The 23,496-nt window shown below is 37.1% G+C and overlaps 2 protein-coding genes across 2 annotated transcripts in view; both read right to left on the reverse strand.

The window, feature by feature from the left end:
- The window catches only part of LOC311289533 (uncharacterized protein), a 295,816-nt gene that overhangs the window by 225,821 nt on the left and 46,499 nt on the right, over positions 1-23,496 (reverse strand). The window lies entirely within an intron of this gene.
- The window catches only part of LOC311289094 (protein NLRC3-like), a gene marked incomplete at its 5' end in the record, with an annotated part of 33,469 nt that continues 25,451 nt past the window's right edge, over positions 15,479-23,496 (reverse strand). The window contains one exon of the mRNA XM_084406852.1: positions 15,479-16,858. Coding sequence (XP_084262978.1) covers positions 16,702-16,858 — 157 coding nt within the window. The 3' untranslated portion in view covers positions 15,479-16,701. The remainder of the gene's footprint in view (positions 16,859-23,496) is intronic.

The following is a 23,496-nucleotide window of genomic DNA, read 5'->3' on the forward strand; positions in this document are numbered from 1 at the left end:
AAGATAGTTCAATAATTATTACCGTGTTCGCCTGGTAGCTGTAGAATAATAGACAGGAGCTTAAAAGTTCGCTATTCTCACCCGCCACTCTCTCTCCTCTCTGGCGCTACTCTCAAAACTTCCGGGGTTAAACATGTGACTAGCAATAACCAACTTTTCTCTTCTTCATAAATTTAACAAGAGCAACGTAACAACAGTTTTAAGTCACACTATTACTCAGGATTACAGTAAACAAGACACATTATAATTGCATTACAAAACGACTTTATCGTCGTAAGGGGTTGCGCATGAAGAACTTCCGGTGTAGTCATGGAAACGAGTTCACACTGGACTTAGCATCATTCGTTCAATCGTTTTTTCAAAATAAAATAAAAAATGAAAAACAACTTGTTTTTCCATTATTTATTTCCTGAACTAAAATGAAAAAAAAAAAACGAAAGTAGAAAAATGAGAAAACGGTTCCTATTTCGTTTTTTCAATTTTTCCAAAAAAACGAAAAACAAGAATTCAGCTTAGTTTTCGTTTTTCGTTCTGAGGTAGAAAAATTAATAAACAGCTGGAATATTCAATTTCTACACGTGGGCGGGAATGAAACGCCCCTTTCCTCTGATTTGTCAGCCGAAGATCAAACTGTCCCGTCATCAGTTCTTCCTCAGTTCTGCACTACAGAATAAGAGTCCTCCGTTGTGTGGATTCTTAACCAACGCGTTTATTGCAACTGCATTTCATCTTTTTTCCATCAACCAGACAAATGGCTCGACACAACCCGTTCTGGGGAATAGACTAGACAGGGCTTACTTTTGTGTAGACCAGGAGTTCTCAAGTGCCAGGGGTTTGCTATTTTCCTATTTTCCGAACTGTAAAGTGCGTTTTTTTCTTTTTTTTTTTATCATGAACCACGCTGTGTTTTATTCCTAAGTGACTATATTATGCACTTTGCTTCAAATAATCTAAATGTTGACTTTGAAAAGTAGGCGCGTCAGAAGGCTATTCACTCTATTTTGGTTCATTTTTGGTAGGCACCAGAAAGATGTTCAAGGAGACTGAGAGCAGCGCATCATGTTGTTTTCTTTATTTTTCAAAGGCATGACATTTTGGAGTCATTTTGAATGAACACAAATAAAAATATAAATGTTACTGTTTCGAATGACAGAGTAGCCTAAATGACAGAATATTGTTATTTCCCCTGCTGTGCAACAAATCCAAGTGATGGCGCCGGCGCATCGCTCGCTCACACAACAGGCTATTATCAGTTCACTTCTGGCATTGCTAACTTGACATCGCAGCCTGTTCATTATTAAAATAAAACACAGTCAACCAAAGCCTTCTTATAAAGCCTTCTTTACATTACTAGTTAGCATCCAAATGTTACATTGCAAATATGGAAACTTTGGACCGAATGAGAGATGCGCGAAAACAAAGTCGGTACAGTTTCAGTTTCGATTCAAATAAATTCGTTTAGGCTTGGCGTTTAAAATTGGCTAAATGTTGTTTATAATAAAGGACACAATAGGCTATTTTTATAAGCTATTAGACTATATTTTTATTATACGTGGCTACTTATTTTTCATTCTTGTTGTTTTCTGAATAGGCTACCATTCATTTAAGGATTTGACATACAGTAAGGGGAAGTAAAATACGCATAGACATAGCCTATATGTTATTAATAGTGTTTATAATGTTAATGTTGTATTTTATTTACCGGTCTTTTACACTATTTCTGAATAGGCTAATAATAAAATGCATTTGTTTCCCTCTCAACATGACCTGGTGCGCTGTGCACAAGCGCACATCTTTGAGATATAAATTAATAAATTTTGATAAAACACAAGGCCTACATCATAAATCTCTGTTCTCCGGTTGTTAGATAGTCAGTCTGAATGACAGTTCATGCGTTTACGTTAATATGGGCCTATTATATTGTCAATGCATTATTCTTTTCTTTTTGTATTAGTGTTAAAAATATTGAATTTACAACTAATTATATTGATTTATATCTTCATTTATTATTTAAAAAAAATTACTGGGCGAGGGAGGGCGACCATGGTAGGCTAACAGTCATCATTTAGGCTACCCACCCAGCTGATGCAAATCGTAGGTGAATTTAAATCTACACAGAAGAAAGCCCTAGGGTGTCTAGTGTATTTCCCAGTAGGCCTACGGGTTGTGTCGAACCATTCGTTAGTCTGGTTGTTTGATGAAAAAAAGATGAAATGTAGTTGCAATAAACGCGTTAAGAATCCGCACAACGGAGGACTCATATTCTGCAGTGCAGAACTGAGGAAGAACTGACTGATGGGAGTTTGATCTTCGGCTGACAAATCAGAGGAAAGGGGCGTTTCATTCCCGCCCACGTGTAGAAATAGAATATTCCAGCTGTTTATACATTTTTCTACCTCAGAACGAAAAACGAAAAATCACTGAATTCTTGTTTTTTGGAAAAAATGAAAAATCGAAAAAGGAACTGTTTTCTCATTTTTCTACTTTCAATATTAAATAAAAAAACGACTGAACGAATGATACACGGATTGACTCGTTTTCCGATTTTCTGATTGTGCGCTCAGATCAAAAATCCTGTAAGTCTTATTCGCTTACAGTCCGACTTTTTTTCATTATTATTTATTCAGGTATAACACACTGATAAATAATATGTATTACCTGATAAAAAATATTTGCACTAAATGCTGCACAAAACTCTTCCACTACTTGAGAAAAGCCGTAACCGCGCGGCGATTTCACCGCCGCATACTGTGTGAAACTCCCATAAGGAATCATGTGGCACGGGATTAATTTTAAAGTATAAAGACGGTAGCGGTCAGAACTCTGATGTACCTATACTTTGGACGGAGCGGGCGGTCTGACTGACTGACAATAGCCCACTCCCGACGTCTTTTGACAGCGTATCCGGACTTCATTCTGACCACCTGTAGGCTACACCTCTGAGGAGCTGTTTGGTACTGAAACCATTGTCAGTAAACAACATTCTTTTTTTTTGCAAGGATGTTTGAAATAGTTTGGCAGAAAATAGCCTACTTCATTTGTCAGTAGGGCAATATGATTTTCGTTTATGTTGCTTAGAAATTTGAGTGATAGGCTTTGTCCTATCTTTTTTCTCTGCTGACAGTACAATGTTAAAATAATATTTATATTGACACAAACACAATTCATTTATAATTGTTATAGGCTACTTAATCTCTCTCTTTCCGTTAGAGACATTTGAATGTGAGATTCTGGAAACAAGATCTAAATTTTGCGAACCCGTCAGGTCAGGTGTTGCTGAATAGAACCTTGTGGGAGTGGGACGAAAAAAGAAAAAAAACAGTCCTGCGCAGACCTCCTTAAACCTTAGGTGTGTATGTGTGTGTGTCCCGAATAAATAATAATAAAAAAAGGAATAAAGTTCAAAAGTCGGACTTTCAAAATGAAAATTTTTCTAATCCAGTAGCCTAATTCATTGTTTCTATTTTTGATCTGAGCACACAATCAGAAAATCAGAAAACCCGTCGTTATTCGTTGTTTCATTTTAGTTCAGGAAATAAATAATGGAAAAACAAGTCATTTTTCATTTTATTTTTGGTTTTATTTTTGAAAAAAACAATTGAACGAATGATACAGAGTATTTAATTTGTATCCATAGGCCTACTCCGTGTAGCTGGCCCGCCATCTACTGGCTAAAAAAAATATTGGCCCGCGGCCAAAGTTACTTGCCGACCCCTGTAGTGGATAAAAGCAAGGTGACAGATTTTTTTTTATTTTTTTTTTTAAATCTGTCACGTCTTGTTTTGGTTTTGTTTCATCTCAGTCAGTTTCATGTCCTTGTCATGTGATTCCTTGTTAGTCATGTGATCCTGCCATGTGCTCCCTTATCAGGGGCATGTTCAAGTTCAAAACGGTGCGCAACGTTTTGCTACGGTTTCCGGGTTGAACATCATGTTTCCTGGAAACGGCGTGCACTGGTGTGCAACGGGGTTTGAGATACGTTTTCTCTTGTTTGGTGGGTGTGTCAGAACTGCAGTCCAATCAGCAGCAACATGTATATAAAGCACTCGGTATTAAAGTGAACTCGCACAATGGGTTCAAGGAAAGTAATTTACAAATGTGTTTGATGCAGCTCGGTATACGCAACAACCAGTGGTGGAATGTAACGAAGTAAAAATACTTCGTTACTTTACTTAAGTACATTTTTCACGTATCTGTACTTTACTTAAGTAGAATCAATAGTGCATACTTTTGACTTTTACTTCGTTACTTTTTGCAGCAATTATTATACTTTCTACTCCACTACATTTCTACAACGTTTCGTTACATTTTCGTTACATTTTCTGATCAGTTTTCCCCTTGCCAAACAGGGATTGAAAAAAATCTCCATGTTTTCGGTGCTGACGCGATCATGTAACATGCAACTGTGTCGCTACCAATAAATCTGTCACAAAGAACCGGCAAAAGTAATGATTATGAATATGTAAAATATAACAAGGAGACATTTTAATTAATGCTGATGCGCGATCTTTGCAGTGAACGCGCCAGAGAGAAATGCACATTTCATACGGATTACATGCAGAAAACAGTCTGTTTTCTTTCGTTTTGAATTGTTCTGTTTAAAAGTACACATTTCAAGTTTTCTATATATATATATATACATCTCAGGTCTGTGAGGAAAGTACAGACCTGAGTTTCGGTTCATGAGTTTAACCAGTTCACGCGCCCGCGCCTCCGTGTCCTGATCTATTTTCTGCTATATTTAGCCTACTTATTTATTAAATCCATGAAACATGAATGAAATATTGATTAAAATTAAGAAACAATTAATACAAAACGAAATTCACAAGAAGGGCTTTTGAGGTCTCTGTGAATGTTTTAAAGCAGTATTTTGGTGCCGCTTTCAGAGCGCTCACGTGCGAAACGGAGAACTGACACGTCCGTAACATTGTTTTTTCCTCATAAATGTGAACACAAAAAATAAAATGAATATGATATGTTCTGTAATATGTTCTTCACCCGGTGGGTATTACTTTTGGTTTGCACAGTGAAATTCACAGAATTACTAAAAAATATTTTGCCACCTAAAAGTTAAAGATTTTTTTTGTATCACGTCCGTTACGGATTTATATTTCCCTCATATTAAAATATAAAACGCATGTGTCTGTAGACTAGTATTTTTCTAATGTCTGGACTTCTTTATTAAGGGAGTATGGATATATAAACAGTTTCAATTGGTATTTGAGAATTTACATTTCAAGTTTTTACTGCAATTGTCACGACCATAACGCTGGGATTGCCCAATTTTAAAGAATTTATCCAGGTCTACGTATTGTATAATGTTAACTTCAAATAAGGGGTGTGTCGCGATTCTGCCTTCTCACACTCACACCGCGACACAGGTTCGTGGATCCGAGTGTCAACGGTTTCATATTGCATATTGTTACAGCCCTAATTATTAGAATATAGACATTAAGAGAATAAATTGTTATGAAAGTACTTTTACTTTTAATACTTAAAGTACATTTAAAATCAGGTACTTTTTACTTTTTACTTAAGTAGGGTTTTCATTGTGGTACTTTTACTTTTACTAAAGTAAATATGTCTCTGGTTATTTGTACTTTTACTTAAGTACTGAGATTCAGTACTTCCTCCACCACTGGCAACAACTGAGGATATTAGAAGACATATTTGTCGTAAGTTTTATTGTAAAAATATAGGATATTAACATAATGATGTAGTTGTTTATATTTTTAGCTTCATTGCAAGTGTATGACATTTGGTATAGAAATAAACAATGGTAATTAAGTGCTTTTCCTAAAAATGAGAAATAAAATACAGGGTATTAAAACAGTATGAACTACAAATAAAGTCAGTATGTGAGGCTAAATAGATGTGTTTTAGTCTGAATTAGGTAAGATGTGTGCTTCCATTTCAGTTTCCACAAATCCCTTCACTCGATTGGGATGTTCTCTTTTGTTCTGGGCGGCAAGTGCAGTAACTATAACATCGGGCATATTTTGAAGTATTAAACACATATTTGGGCCATTATACAGAATTGGTGCAAACTGCTGTCCCTCATCCAAAAAACACATTTGAAAAGCATTTAATTATTAAAATCTTACTAAAACTATAAATCTATTGAAACCCACAATAATATTTAAGATTTCAGTAAGCTTTATATATATAAAATCATCATTTATGGGCTACTTTCAATTAAGAGGTGGCTGTCCCAAACCCTAACCCCTAAATTTCAACTTGTGAAAATGATATTGAAAAAAAAAGTAGCGAATTTTTCCATTCTTGTTTAAAAAATTTTTTTTTGTTATTTAAAAAAAAAAATTAAGTTAAAAAAAAATATTTATTTTATATTTCATTTTTAAATCATGAAACTTTATCTAAAAAAAATGTGTCCTGCATTTTCATGTCACTACCAAAACAGTGAATATTGTAGTCCATTGGCTGAGACTGATTTTAACCACAGCCCTACATTTTTGATCAGGAAATATTCCTGTGTCCCTCTCTCTCATGTGCTATATGGTGAGTAGATTGATCCCATCATTTTGAGGTAAATGTGTTCTAAAGGTCTAAAAATCTGTGTGTAACTTTAAGGAATGTCACTACCAAACTAATTTTTTCTGCTATTGAGAAAACCTTTTTGGATGTTATTCCATAAAATTTTGTTGTTATGTAATTTAGTGGTACGAATTTTTGATTGACGCACTCACTGTCCAATGATTCTAGGTGGTCTTGGAAATGATTGGCTGGAGTTTTTCGAGTCCTGCCCGTTCCACAGATAATTCAATTGCTTAATTTTCATTTCAGTGCTTCTAACTCAGCGGCTGGAAGGGGGTTAGGAATAGGATTTCAAGTGATTTTGAAAAAATGGCCAAAAAAGAGAATTACAAACCCCACCTTTAAGGTTGCTGTCCATGATACTAGCTTAGGTGTAAGGTTGTTGTCAGTAATGTTAATTTCTATGATTAACTAGACAGGGAGAATGACATAAAACACCAACATGCCTAAAAAAAAAAATAGAAAAACTACAACAGAGAGACAGAGAGAATACAAACAAATGTTGAGGGAAGACCCAGTGAAGTACGGGGAATACTTAAGGAAAGAAAGAGAAAGAAATAAGAAACGAAGGGTAGAAGGAAAGTTGAAGAGTATCAGTGAATTATCTGACAGGGAGCAAAGACATGTCAGAAAAAAGCATGGATTAAAACAACACACACACACACACACACACACAGTTCAGTGGTTCTGGAGATTTATCTGAATGAGGAAAATTATTCGGAAATTAATGATTTACTAGTGCAAAATGCCCGTACAAAATCAGTTTTTGAGTGTGTTTTTAGTAATTGTTGGTTTGGTGTGTTTGAGTGCTCATTGTTACAAATACACAGCAAAAGTTCAGTGACATTTTTATTTGTGCATGGTAGAAAGCACACAGAGAACTCAGAGAAAACGCTATGCTTGAGGAAACAGTTTGTGAATAGGCTACTACAAATGATGGCCGTGAAAGAGACTGTGAACACATTGAATAGGATATGTTTAGTTGGTGAATAGCATAGGCTACTATTACACAGTAGCGATCACGTTTAACGCACCAGAATGAAATATAATATTCAGAAGTAAACAGCATAGCTGACTTACAGATTCAGTTAACATCCACAAATGAATAAGCACGTCGATTCAGGGAGCAGTGCAAAGTGCCCGTGCAAAATCAGTTTTTTTGTGTGTTTTTAGTAATTGTTAGTTTCTTGGTAAAGAAAACACATTTTTACTCAAATTAATCAAAATGTATTTATCACGTTTTGGAACCAAACTATAATATTCAGAAGTAAACAGTGTAGCTGTCTGAGTGTTTATGTCAGAATGTTTATTTTTAAACCACAACCTTCTAAAAATGATATATTTAACGATATCTTTAGCATTTCTCATCCAAACAACGTCAAACTTGGCACTGCACTTACTCGTGCCCGTAGCGAGACACCTGTCGAGTTTGAAATCCATCGGACTAACGGTTCGAGAGATATGCGAATAACAGACACACACACACACACCCACACAGACAGACACACACACACACAGACACACACACACAGACAGACGTTTCTGTAATTTATAGATCGATGTAAACAAACACACACACACACACACACACACACACACACACACACACACACACACACAGTTCAGTGGTTCTGGAGATTTATCTGAATGACTCATAAACAAAATGTTGAAAATGTGAAAATAAAACAAAGTGGTTCTGAAACAGTCTACATTGTAAGTTGTTGTTTTTTTAGGAAGAAAAATCTATGAGCATACCTCTTCTCACTTGCACCTCAAGACCCAAAGTATAGAATAGCTTTAGGTGTTCTTATAAGATATTTACTGTCAGATGTGTGTCTGCTATATGTACTGACTGCATATGTGCATCATAGCTATTTATTTATATTAACATAAAATGTGGACAGTCTGATTCAGCCATGGCAAACTAAGTATTGTGGTCACTACCAAAACATTACTGTCACTACCAAAAATGTGCAGTCACTACCGTAACATGGGATGTTTTGTCAAAAATAAAGTATATTGAATTATCTAATAAGATGTTATGATAGTGTTTGGTTCAATGCATATTCAAACTAATGAATCCTTAACTTTGAAATCAGTACGATAAACTTTATGCCTTCTACAAAGAAAGATTGGGTTCAAAATACAACAAATCTCATAAATTACACTTAAAATATTATTAAAATTATAATCTTTATTGATTTAACCTGTAAAAATATTTTTCAAAAATAGAAAAAAATATATATTTATAAGGTAGATGTAAACAAAATCTTAATAGGTCATTATAAGCCTTCTTAATAAATTATTTAATATTGTGTTTCGGTAGTGACAAATATTCCAGCATTTTCTGAAAATACAATATGAGAATTAACTGCACAATTACTAGAAAAGCGTACCTTGGATATTATACAATTTGCATACATGCAAAATTTGTAGGAAAAAACAAAAAAAATTCAAGATGTTTCCAACTCTGACTTTGCACCAATTCTGTAGAATGGCCCATTTATGTTTACATATTTATGTAACACATTAAACACAAAATTCTGAGGTGTTTTCTGGGCCCTGGAGGTGTTCTGACATGTTCTGACATTTGTGCTTATTTCTGTTACTTGTGACATTTTCATGGCTAAAGTCTGATTACACTGTATTCAGCACAAACTCTGCTACAATAATATATCAGCAGCATGTATGTAAAAGTTTGTAGTTTTGAGATAATGACATTTATGCGTGGTTTATGAAAAAAAATTCTCACTAAAATAAGGCCATAAAACCCATACTGATTATTTCTTCACAAGACTTTTGAAAATTGTATGACATAGCCTAGAATATTTGCTCCAAAACTATGTGAAAATCATCCTGACTGCTCATTCAGATAAGACAATATATTGATTTAAAATTTGCAAGACATGTTTTGTGTGAGAAAGCTTTATGCGAAGAGGCGTGGACAGAGGCGTGGACCTATTAGGTGCTAACAGGCCCTATCATTCTGAGCAACCTTGCACAAAGAATGAGGAGATTTAGAAAAGAATGGCTTTTTGATTATTTGGATTTATTTACAACACAACATAATCCAAATATACACAACAAATGACAAAAAAAGCACATTATTTAACACACTGAACTAAAGACAGAGACTTAACCAGTCATACACCTTTGTGCCATTCCTGAAACATAGTACATACCTTTCATTTCCTTGGTGTTTGATTTTTCACTTTACCATGTTCATGTACGGAGACTTATGTGAATGTTGAAGTCAGCAGGACTCCTCAGTGGGCCATCTGGTCCCTGAAAAAAAAAAAAAAAACGCTGAGAACATACTGATATCAAGAGAAACTATAGGGCTGCATGATTTGGGGAATACATTTTAGATTTTTCAGGTTAAAACTGCTTTTTAAAATGTACAGAACACACACACACACACACATACACATACATATACATATATATATATATATATATATATATATATGAAGAGCTCTTTTCCAAAACGGGATAAACACCATTTAAAAAATGGTGTCATTTTGTCATGTCATTTTGCTGTGTACTGAACCTATTAACTGCTCCATCAACGTTTCATGACAAATCGCTATATTTCCTTGTTTAAAATGTACTGCAAGATGCAGTTTCTTTCCAAAACGAGATAAGCGCCGAACCTATTTTTAGCCTAAACGGGATATATCCTCTCAACCAATCAGAATTCGGCGAGCGTTCTACGTAATCCAAATAGGCGGCGATCTGAACAGAGGTTTGTTACTTTGTTTATGTTCATTCATTCCTCAAAATGAGTGCTTTAAACTGTAGTAACACTTTTGATGGCCTTGATGAGCCAGTGAGACCTACACCTGGGGGTAGAAAACGCAGACTGGACAAAGAAAATCACAAAAAACAACAAAAAAAAGAAGGTTCGTCACTCGGGTGGCGCGTTAATACCAACAGTGGGATGTCAACACAAAGCTGCCGCCAAAGGTTTCTGTCAGGCTGAGAGGCTGTCGCCGGACGATCTGATGGTAAATTTCAACTATTTTTATGAAAAACCAAACAAGGTTGACCAGGACCAGGCCATACTTCATCTCCTGGACATCACGCAAGTGACAAGGAAGCGTCCGAAAGTCCAGGACATTAACAAACAAAAAGACCGGAACGTATCTGTTAAGTACAGTCTCTTGTGCAACAGACATCCGGAGAAAGTGCCCGTTTGCAAGGCGACCTTCATGAAGGTGTTTGGTGAGTACAACTTTCGTTTCAGAATTGACTAGTATAATACCGTTTTGTAGGTTTGTAGGTTTCCCCCTCGCGCCAATATAACAGCAGGAGAACAATTATGTCACATAACGTTACATTTACCTCAGGAAAGCCATTTAATGACCATAGCATGTTAACTGAATAGAAAAAAATAGCTAGAGAGGAGATTTTGCTGAGCACTATATTACATATTTATTATATTTTTACTTATGTCATTAAATAATTGTTATTATAACAAAAACTGCATTTATATTTAATTTAATTTGTTATTTTTAACCTTTAATAATACCAGCAGATTGGGCCCTCTATGTTTACAGCATTAGGTGAGATTATTTTTGTAAATAAAATTTAAAATAAACATGTATCCAAATTAGTCAATATTGAATCAAAATCGGAATCAAATCACAAGAATGGAATTTTTATCTTGAATTTTTTGTCAAGCAATAATAAAAACTGTATCCTACCAGTCATAAAAATTTTTAAAAAAAAATCTCACTCCAAGCTAAACTCAAAAGTTGGCAGCCCTGGCTAACGTGACATTAAAAGTACTGAATAGTTCTACTAGCCTACTGATAGATAGACTGGCCTTTGATACACTAACCATGATAAGGTGCTATGGTAGATTGTGTGTAGTGATGATAGTGCAAAAGTACAAAATGCGGCCAGTAAACAGTGCAGGGATATGTGCAAAGATGTGATTGTTGTTACATATGATTGGACATTATGTTGTTGTTACATGGTATGTCATTGCTATAGAGCAGGGCTCACAAACACATTTTCTATGAGGTTTTGATGCTTTGGCAAAACAAATTTTTTTTTTTTTTTTTTTGTCATGCCAATAAAGCTGATTGAATTTAGAGAGAGAGAGAGAGAGAGAGAGAGAGATGTGTGTGTGAAAGGTGATATGTTAAGCAAAAGCAGTTCCTAACCCCTGCTAAGGAGAAAACTGAAAGGGGAGGGAGTAATAGCAAGTTAGTTGTGTTTAATTCTGTTTATTTCATACTGGCTCCAATGTATATGACAATCTAAATAATTTACTTTCACAGGCATCGGCAAAGGCTGTGTGTCCCGGGTGGCTCAATATTACGCTGAGACTGCTGAGGCTCGCCCAGAGAGAAGAGGTGGTGCACGACACAGTGAGGAGCATGCAAGGAGAAGGCAACTCATTGTTGAGCACATACAGTCTTTTCCCTGCAGGGCCAGCCATTATGGCCGGAGAGGAGCACCAGGCCGCAAGTATCTCCCCAGTGACCTGAATGTGCACAAGATGCATGAGCTCTTTGAGGCTCAGAGCCATGCTCAAACCAGCTATTCCCTCTATTACTCTGTGTTTTCCAAGGAATTCAATCTTGGCTTCGGTCACCCAGCTACAGATGCATGCGCTGATTGTGCCAAGTACAAGATCAGGATTACAGACCTGGTGCTTCCAAAAACCGCGATAGGACAGGCCTATTACTCACGCCAGATGTATCTGTACCTGTTTGGTGTGGTTGTGCACCATGGGGAGAACAGTTACCAGGAAAAAGATGATGTCCATCTGTATGTGTGGCAGGAGAATGAGGGTAGCAAAGACAGCAATATGATTGCTTCTGCGCTAAATGACTGCCTCAAGGTTCAACTTCAGGACAAAGTCAGCAGATCCAAGGCGCTTCGGCTGTTCAGCGACTCTTGTTTTGGGCAGAACAAGAACATGAGCATGGTGTCCATGCTGATGGAACTTCGGCAGCTTTTCCCCAACCTTGGCATAGAGCACACCTTTCCAGTACGGGGCCACAGTTATCTCCCTGCAGACCGAGTCTTTGGCAGAATTGAGCAGAAGATCAGGAAAATGGACACAATTCTGCTACCACAAGAATACCACGCCATCCTGCAGTAATTTGGCAACGTTCATGTTTATGGCAAAGACTGGGAGGCGTTTGATTACAGGTCAGCCTCAAAAGACTGTGTTAAGGCTCAGAGGAGCTTTAAAATCAGTGAAGCACGAATGCTCGACTTGAGTACCAACAAGGTGGGTGTAAAGACGACTTACAACAGGGAGTATTGTTTCCATAGTGTGTTAAAGCGGGGCAAGTGGTGGGCTGACCTGAAACCTGAAGTACTTCCAAAGCAAAGCTCTGTCAAGGCCGCAAAAAAGAGAGATGTGCTGGCACTATTAGGAGCAATAGGTGTGTCTGATGCTGTGAGGGCTTTTTATGATGATGCACTGTATCAGGTGACTGACAATGCAGGCCTGAGTGATGACGAGTGATCCACACACACACACACACACACACACACACACACACACACACACACCCTCTCTCTCTCTCTCTCTCTCTGTCCTCTCACACACTCAAAGCACATCTCACACACAGACACTGTGATTTTTTTTTTTAGATGTATAGCAGACAACTGTTTTATAGGTTCGACACTTTACTGTATGCCTTACTGAATGTATTGCACTATTGAATGCATTATTGAATACTGAAAGTTTTTCATGCATATTTGTTGGACAAATTGGTCCTACTTGTTATAGGCTTGACACATTACACCCCCCAAAAAAAGACTCTCTCTCTCACACCCTCACACTCACTCACTCACTTTCACTCTTTCTCTCTCTCTCTCTCTCTCTCTCTCTCTCTCTCTATCTCTCTCTCTCTCTCTCTCTCTCGTGTGTGTCACACACACACACACACACACACACACACACACACACACACACACACTGGCTCTCTCCTCTCACATACTCAAAGGACATACACACACACTATGTGATTTGTTTTATGTAATCAGACAATGGGCTTAGACACTTTACTGAATTGCCAATGTTTGTATTTATTTTAATTTATTACTGACTGACTTGCCTATTGAATATAGTTATCATTATTGAATATTTATTTTTTTCATGCATATGTAGTGGACATATTGGTCCTGCTTGTTACAGGTTTGACACTTTACTAAAAATGACTCTAAATGTATTACTTAATAACAAAAAAATAACAAAAAACTTTACTTTTTTCAGGTTCGGCACCGAATGACTATTAGCCTAAATGTGTTACTAAATGATTTGAATGTATTTTTAACATTGTTGTATTTAAGGACTGGTATTTGTATGTGTGTTATTTTTAAATTATTTGTTTTATGTGGTGGACAATATTAGAACATGTCACTGGAAATATTTATTTTATTTTACTATTTATTTTACTATTTATTTTATTTTACTATTTATTTATTTCATGCATTTGCACTTATTTAATTTATATGAATCTATACTATGAGTACCTGATTATATGTTGCACGTTCTCTTGTTTGTTTGTTTTTTAAACGACCATCCATCATTTCTTTCCAAAAATTGATGGATTTATAGCGTTTTGAAAAAAAAATTTTTACTTTGAATTTATCATCAACAAAATTGTTGTTTGATTTAATAATAAAATAATAATCATTTTAATAATCATTTAATAATGTTCAGACTGAGCCAAAAAAAACATTTTAACAGGATAAATTGAATATTCACAAAATGTGTGGGTCTAGGTAAAAAATGTAATTTTCCTGAAAACTACTGAAATGGATTTATCCCGTTTTGGAAAAGAGCTCCTCTATATATATATATATATATATATATATATATATATATATATATATATATATATATATATATATATATATATATATTGCAGCACATAGCTTATGCCTACAAGGCACAACAAACTGGTGTTCATTATATATATATGTTATGTGCTATGTGCTGCATAAAATAATAACAATAGCCTATAAATCGTTAAAAAGGACCACTTCAGTAACACTGCACTAGAGAAAAATATATTGATTATCATGTTACTTCAACCTAAAAAAAGTTTACAAAAATGAAGCCTAGGCCTATTGTTTGGCACATTTTGCTTTTCAAACGCGTGCAGAGAACATTTACTGAAGTGATCAAGCCGTTCAAAACTATTAAACTAATTATTGTTACCATATTATACATCTACGTTTGAGCAGATATCCACAAACACAGTATTTAACAGTAAACACGGTTCTAAACATTATAATATTCACCGTAGTATACACTCATACTAGCCTACTTTTATTATGCTGTGTTTTATTATAGAATATAAAAACATCCTCGTGTCGGACACTGAAAGGTTGCCTACCAGTCTAGTTCACATTTCAACATGTTTCTGTCTATTTATAGATACATATACATGTACGATACTAGGCTTAGTTCATGTTTTTACTCCAATCTCATTTCATAACATACATTTTAATCTGGCACCACCAGTTTAACATGTCTTACCTTAAAAATATTCTCATCTTCAAATCGCGTTCTTCTGAGGTAAATCCAAGTGAAACAGCACAGCACAGACACAGTCTTCCAAACTCGATGAAAAGCAGAGAGGATTAAGTTACCGAAGTTTCTGATTCTTTGTTTTGAGGTAATGAGGGCGTTTACAGGTCTGCGTTTCTCCGCGTGGATCATTTGCATGTCAATCGCTCGTGCTCGCGCGGTCACATTAGAGTTAATGAGGATGCGCTTGAGAAACTGTACATGCTGCTGCTTTCATATAGATTACTTAAACATAGAATATTTGTTTTTTATATAATTTACATACTTTAAAAATTTCAAGTCTGTGTGACAAACATTCGCTGAGTTACAGGTAATTTTCTGTCGCATTTCAGAATGAGTTTCACATTGAGAGAGACGGCAGAACGTACATCATGTTTATTTTCTTTATTTGACAAAAAACACAACATTTTTATTTTATTTTGAGTGTACACAAATAAAATAAGACATTTAAGCGTTTTGATTGATGTATAACACTTACATGTAAAATCAAAATCAACAGACTATTTAGAGTCTCTTTTGTACTGATAAGAAAAAAAGTGAGCTGGTATCGCCGGCGATACCGCCGACCCCAAGGGGTTAAGCCCTCATGTTTGTCATGTGTCTTTGTCTTGTATTTTATTTGTGTAACTGCTGTCGGTGAGTCCTATGTTTCATGTTTTGCCATGCCAGGTCTTTGTTTTGTATTTTGTTTTATGTTTTGGATCTTTAAATAAACTGCACTTGGGTTCTACAAACTTGCCTTCAGTGGATCCATACGTTACAATAAGTTATAACTGTAATTAAACTAAACTATACCTGCACTATCTCCATGCAGCATATATTATCTGTTTCTGTAGGCGTTATTGTCAGACACCAGTTCGAACTGAACACTGCTAGTACAGATTCTAACATATTTTAATGAATGAGATTGTCCTGTTTGTTGCCACTGGATCATGAGCTCTTGAAGCTCTGCCCTCTTCTTGAAAGGGAAACAATTCTTGAATATAAAGTAAGGTGAAGGCTGACATTACTGAAATGATTTGACAAAGTTATATGGAACTGTAATGTGGTCAAGACATGACTGGAACTACTTTAGCTGTGGGTTTACTGGAAAATAATTACACACATTCATCAACCAATCAGAATGAAGCATTCAGTAGCATAACTAGAGCTAAACCTCTGTTAATTATCAATTGGAACTTTTGTAAATGTATGAAAGAATTAAAGTCAAACTAGTTTGTAATAAGTGAATATGGTAATGCTGTTTTTGGAGTGATTTAATCAAAACTATTCCTGCTTCACATACTTGAGTTTTTCCAATGTGCAGTTTGGATCCTCCAGTTTTTCAGAGATAGGGGCGGCAGTGGCTCAGTGGTTCATGTAGTTTGTCTACAAACCGAAAGGTTGGTGGTTCTATCCCCGGTTCCACCTGACCAAGTGTCGAGGTGTCCATGAGCAAGACACCTAACCCCAGCTGCTCCCGACGAGCTGGATGGCGCCTTGCATGGCTGACACCGCCGTCGGTGTATGAATGAGTGAGTGAATGGGTGAATGTGAGGCTATATGTACAGCGCTTTGGTGGCCATAGGTCTGTGAAAGCGCTATATAAATGCAGTCCATTTACCATTTACCATCTCCTTGACTCCTGAATCTCCTGGGTGATTGTAGCTCAGATCCAGCTCTCTCAGGTGTGAGTTTGAACTCAGAGCTGAAGACACATAACCACAGCCTTCCTCTGTCACCATACAGCCAGACAATCTATAAAAACACACAGCAACAGTCCTCATGACTTGCACATTTATACCTACCTCAGCCATTCATTAGGTATTATTTGTAACTGTGTGAAAAAAATAGTTTTGGCAGAAAACTGCAAGGAGCTAATGACAATGACAATAAAACACAAGTAGTGACTAGTGATCTCCGGTTCGTTAACAAATCTTTCTTTTTAACCATTTTTTTTTTTTTTTTTTTGTGAACAGGTCGAACCACTTCACCAAAATCGGACTGAATCAATCTAAACAGTTTGTGTCTTGAATCGGCACTGATCCACAATTTACTAAAGTTACTCACTTTTGGACGTGGCTGACAGTCCCTCCGACTCTAAATAAACCAATATATTATTTAAAAAGTGGAAACACAATGAATGGTTTGTAAAACTGTCAAACTAAACATTTATTTTGTTTTATCAATATTGCAATATCTTTTCAGGAACAGCTTATTAAATTTTTAAATAAGTTGACAAAGTTAAAAAACATAACCAATCTTTTGCTAAGGTTTTAAGGGGGAAAAGTAAATGTTTAAAATGTATTAATCAAAACAGTTGAAACACATTGAACATATTGGAAACTTGCTTCGACTTTTTAGTTTTGTATATATATATTCAGGTTGCAGCAGTTTTCAGCTTATCAGTAGACTCAGCAGTAGTACTATGCAGATTATGCAGGCTGCAAGGAAAGTGCACAACCTGGAGTACATCGGAGCCAGCATCATGTTGTTCTAGGATTTCTCCGCAGTAGTGGTGAGGAAGAGGCAAGAGTTTTTTCAAGTTAAACAACGGCTCAAGGAGAAATAAATTGCCTTTGCTATGTTATACCCGGCAATTCTTAGGATTAAAGTGGACGGGTGAGAAAGGTTAGCCTGACTACGTCAGACTTCTTACTTCCGCTCAATTTCATTTCGCTTCTGTAGTCAGTCTGATACAGCGTAATAGCTTTCCGTTTGCCTCCAGCCTGAAAACAGCCGGGCCAATCAACGAACAGAGGGCGGGCTGAGAGCCGTGACATAGACGCTGATTGTACCGTGGATGCGTTGATTTTTACTTCACATAATCTGCAAAAGTCACGCACAGCCATGTTCACTCCGGTATTTCGCTCGATGGTTTTGTTTTCGCATCATACATGTGTTTACAGTGGAAGTTAGATGCGGCTGAGCATGCGTATAACACACGCCATAACCAAACGTTATGTGATTGGCTTACGGGTAACCAATGATTTTAAACTTCAGACAAGCGCCCCCCGCGAGAGAGAAAACACTTCTCTATTATGCCATTCCAGACTCTGTCTACGAAGCAAAGCGAAGTAGCAGAGTTTGGTATTACCAGGCTAGAGAAAGGTTGTTTAAGGACCCAAAGGAGGTGGCGGCCTTTTTGGATGTAATTTTTTCTCGAGGCGGCTCCCCATCACATACTTATACGGATTTAGTGACTTTTGATCTCTATATTAGTGGTTCTCAACCGCATGCGGCCCGTCAGGGATGCAAATGCGGCACACGCAATGCTGACCACATTAAAAAATAAATTCCAGTTTTACAATTTAATAATTTTACAAAAAAATAATTAATTAACATGCTTTAAGAAATATCTGCCTGGATCTCAGGACAGAGCTATCAAGTTAACTTGTCTTGGAAAACGCAATTGCTAAAATTGATTGCTCCTGTTTGCCTCGTCGCTTCTGCTGCTGTTGCGTTGGTTTGCGTCTGTAAGCTTTGTATTTCTTTCTGCTTAGAATCATTATTTACTATCATTCCTTGTTGGTTATACTGCTAAATATAACTTACTCAACATCACACATTAACCTGACATTGCTAGCTTCAATCTAAATCATTATTACTAACACAACACGCTAGTAATTCGCTAGCCTCTTAGCGTGTCATCCGTGCGCTCTTTATTTATTTATTTTTCTCTCACGCCTTTTACGAGTCCATCAAACAACTTAGGTGAGTAGGATCAGTCAACAAACACGGTAAGTCATGTCATCTTCTCATCTTATTGTTACTTGCACCTCATGCAACATGTTTAGCATATCCTTCTCTGTCAGCACAGGATTTACATGTGATAAATGCAGGGAGATAGTAAAGCTGACGGGGAAGATTTCAGAACTAGAGACACGCATCCAAGCTTTAATCAAGGTTAATTGTAAGAGTGCAAGGGCTTTAGATACTGCTTTGGATGCGACTAGCTTAGTGAACTCTTTACATTGTTCGGTTCCGGCTGAAGTAGAGCCCGTATAGCAGGGCAACTGGGTGACAGTGAGGCGCTGTAGTCGCGGGACAAAACACCACTCGTCCGTTCCGATTACAACTTCAAACAGATTCTCCCCTCTCAGTGAAACACCCACTGAGAATCCTGTTGAATGTGCCCTAGTTATTGGCGATTCTATTACACGGAACGTGAAAATAGAGACACCAGGCCACCATAGTCACATGTTTGCCGGGAGCCAGAGCGCCTGACATCAAAGCAAATTTAAAAGTGCTGGCTAATGCTAATCGTAAATTTTCTAAGATTATTATCCACGTCGGCACTAATGATGTTCGACTCCGCCAGTCGGAGATCACCAAAATTAATGTTAAAGAGGTGTGTGAACTCGCAAGTACGATGTCAGGCACTGTAATTTGCTCTGGCCCCCTTCCTGTTCGCAGGAGTGATGAGTAGTAGATTAGTAGATTGTCCTTACTCAATGTCTGCTTGTCTAAGTGGTGTCCGCAAAATAATATAGAATTCATAGACAATTGGAAAAGTTTTTGGGGCAAACTTGACCTATTGAAAAGAGATGGTATTCGTCCCTCCTGGGATGGTGCTGCTCTTCTCTCTAGTAATATGGCACATAGTCTTAGAGCTCAAACATGACTTGGGGCTCAGGTCAAGAAGCAGACAGACTGGCTTAACCGACCATCTGCTAGCTGTCTCACGTCACCAAGGTCAGATAAATCCCATCACATAGAGCCTCTTTCACCTAGATATCATCATAAAGAGACTTTGTCTGTTCCCCGAATGAGGACATACAAAAAACTTCCAAACTTCCAAAAAAAAATTATAGATGTTCAACAAATAAAAAACAGATATAATACAAATGAGCAAATGATAAAGCTTGGGTTGCTGAATATTAGATCCCTTACTTCAAAAGCACTTATTGTTAATGTTATGATTACAGACTATAATCTAGATGTGCTGTGTTTGACAGAAACCTGGCTAAAACCAAACGATTACATTACTTTAAATGCTGATGATTTCTTGTTGTATCTGGAATCCCCCAAGCAATCCATTCCTAAGCAGATAAGACTGATTAGTGAGTATAGTTTGTTTTCCCAGATATAAGATAAACTTTTCAAAAAGTGAAGTTATGGTCCTCTTAATAGTGCGTATAGAACAGACCCTAATATATTGCAACCGTTCCATTGGTTCACAACATTGTTCTCCTATTTGGGTTTAAAGATTTCTTGTCGATTATCAGAGCTATATATTTTAAATTTTGTCCCCCTTTTACAATCAGTGAAACATAAACAGCAGACATGGTGCAGCCTGCCTTTATCATTTAATTAAATTTAAATCTAAATTAATATTCTTCTGCGTCTTCTCTATATATTTCAAATGCTTCCTATCAGAGCCAATTTAATTAGCTCAATAATTTCATTCATATGGGCAAAGAAAAGACCCAGGCTGCAGTATAGTGTGTTGTGTTACCCTGTCAAAGCAGGCAACCTGGCAGCTCTGTGCTTTTCAACATATTTGCTGACTGCTCAGTCTAGATTTCTTTTGGAATGGTTCATAAACGATCCGGATTCCATATGGATTGGGTGTGAGCCAGTGACATTGAATGGGATTCCGCTATACAACTTGTCATATACAACCCCAAATCAGAAAAAGTTGGGACACTGTACAAATTGTGAGTAAAAACAGATTGCAATGATGTGGAAGTTTCAAATTTCAATATTTTATTCAAAATACAACATAGATGACATATCAAATGTTTAAACTGAGAAAATGTATAATTTTAAAGGAAAAATAAGTTGATTTTAAATTTCATGGCATCAACACATCTCAAAAAAGTTGGGACAAGGCCATGTTTACCACTGTGTGGCATCTCCTCTTATTTTTATAACAGTCTGCAAACGTCTGGGGACTGAGGAGACAAGTTGCTCAAGTTTAGGAATAGGAATGTTGTCCCATTCTTGTCTAATACAGGCTTCTAGTTGCTCAACTGTCTTAGGTCTTCTTTGTTGCATCTTCCTCTTTATGATGCACCAAATGTTTTCTATGGGTGAAAGACCTGGACTGCAGGCTGGCCATTTCAGTACCCGGATCCTTCTTCTACGCAGCCATGATATTGTAATTGATGCAGTATGTGGTCTGGCATTGTCATGTTGGAAAATGCAAGGTCTTCCCTGAAAGAGACGACGTCTGGATGGGAGCATATGTTGTTCTAGAACTTCGGATGAGACGTTAAACCGAGGTCCTGACTCTCTGTGGTCATTAAAAATCCCATGGCATTTCTCGTAAAGAGTAGGGGTGTAACCCCGGTGTCCTGGCCACATTCCACCATTGGCCCTTACCAACCATGGCCTCCTAATAATCCCCTTACATTGAATTGGCTCTATCACTCTCTCTCCTCTCCACCTATAGCTGGTGTGTGGTGAGCGCACTGGCGCCGTTGTACTGTGGCTGCCGTCGCATCATCCAAGTGGATGCTGCACACTGGTGGTGGTTGAGGAGAGATCCCCTGATACGATTGTAAAGCGCTTTGGGTGTACAGTAGTACATATGAAAGCGCTATATAAATGCCCGATTCTATTCTATTCTATTCTAACTTGGACATACCTTTCAGCATTGATGGTGCCTTTCCAGATGTGTAAGCTGCCCATGCCACACGTACTCATGCAACCCCATACCATCAGAGATGCAGGCTTCTGAACTGAGCGCTGATAACAACTTGGGTTGTCCTTGTCCTCTTTAGTCTGGATGACATGGCGTCCCAGTTTTCCAAAAAGAACTTCAAATTTTGATTCGTCTGACCACAGAACAGTTTTCTACTTTGCCACAGTCCATTTTAAATGACCCTTGGCCCAGAGAAAACGCCTGCGCTTCTGGATCCTGTTTAGATATGGCTTCTTTTTTGACCTATAGAGTTTTAGCTGGCAACAGCGAATGGCACGGTGGATTGTGTTCACCGACTGTTTTCTGGACTGGAAGTATTCCTGAGCCCATGTTGTGATTTCTATTACAGTAGCATTCCTGTATGTGATGCAATGCCGTCTAAGGGCCCGAAGATCACGGGCATCCAGTATGGTTTTCTGGCCTTGACGATTTTTCTCTGAGAAACTCCTTTCTGATATTGCTCCACTATTTTTCGCCGCAGCATTGGGGGAATTGGTGATCCTCTGCCCATCTTGACTTCTGAGAGACACTGCCACTCTGAGAGGCTCTTTTTATTCCAATCATGTTGCCAATTGATCTAACAAGTTGCAAATTGGTCCTCCAGCGGTTCCTTATATGTACATTTAACTTTTCCGGCCTCTTATTGCTACCTGTCCCAACTTTTTTGGAATGTGTAGCTCTCATGAAATCCAAAATGAGACAATATTTGGCATGACATTTCAAAATGTCTCACTTTCAACATTTGATATGTTATCTATATTCTATTGTGAATAAAATATAAGTTTATGAGATTTGTAAATTATTCCATTCCTTTTTTACTCACAATTTGTACAGTGTCCCAACTTTTTCTGATTTGGGGTTGTAGTATATATATACTTTTACGACCCTGTCTTTTTATTCTCTACCTGATGGTGGCAGTATTTCATTCGACTGTGAAGTCACTGTTAATTGGATAATTTATGGGTGGAACTTAGTTCCCCAGAGAAGTCGTTTGCTCCAATTTGTTCTCTTTTTGTTTGTCTTTTATTTACCAACATTTATTGGCCCATTGGACTATTATTTTCTCTTGTTTATTTAAATCCCTAGACATTGTGTTATATTTCTGTAACAGATCATTTTTGCCTTAATAAATAATCTTGCAATGCAAACGCTTGCTTGTGTGTGTAATCCTCTTTATGTTACGGTCGGGAACGAGCTGGCCGTGACAGTTACCTTCTAAAATTACAGGCCTAATTAGAGGCAACGTTATTCTAAAGAACATGGTGAATGTTTGGTGGCAGATTAGGAAGAGTGAGGTGATATGGAAACAGATTTTCATTAACTCCTCTCCATGATAATCCTGACTCTGAAGCACTGAAAACAGGATCATGAGCTGCTTGCTTGTGAGGGCGTTTTCACACGATTCCGAGCGCGATTGATCCCAGTACCCCCCTGCAGTGTGGATCTGGTTTCACACTCAATTTGATTCGATCGAACCCTGGTGCATTTGCGTTTAAGTTATGTCATCACAAACATGCATAACTTGTTAACAAGTTGATTGTATTTGATCACTGTGATAGCTAAGGCCACACTGAATAAACATTTCATTTGAATGGTTCTAGTTTTCTCTTTTTATTTTATTTTGTTATGAGAAATTCATATTTTGTTTGATCTAAGGGATTAATGTTTTTGATGTCTATTTATACATTTCTATGTAATTATTTTGTTTCTTTAAATATTATTTACTCAAACATTGAAACTGGAGGTG

This window comes from Rutilus rutilus, assembly GCF_951802725.1.
Source record: "Rutilus rutilus genome assembly, chromosome: 4".
Classification (NCBI taxonomy): domain Eukaryota; kingdom Metazoa; phylum Chordata; class Actinopteri; order Cypriniformes; family Leuciscidae; genus Rutilus; species Rutilus rutilus.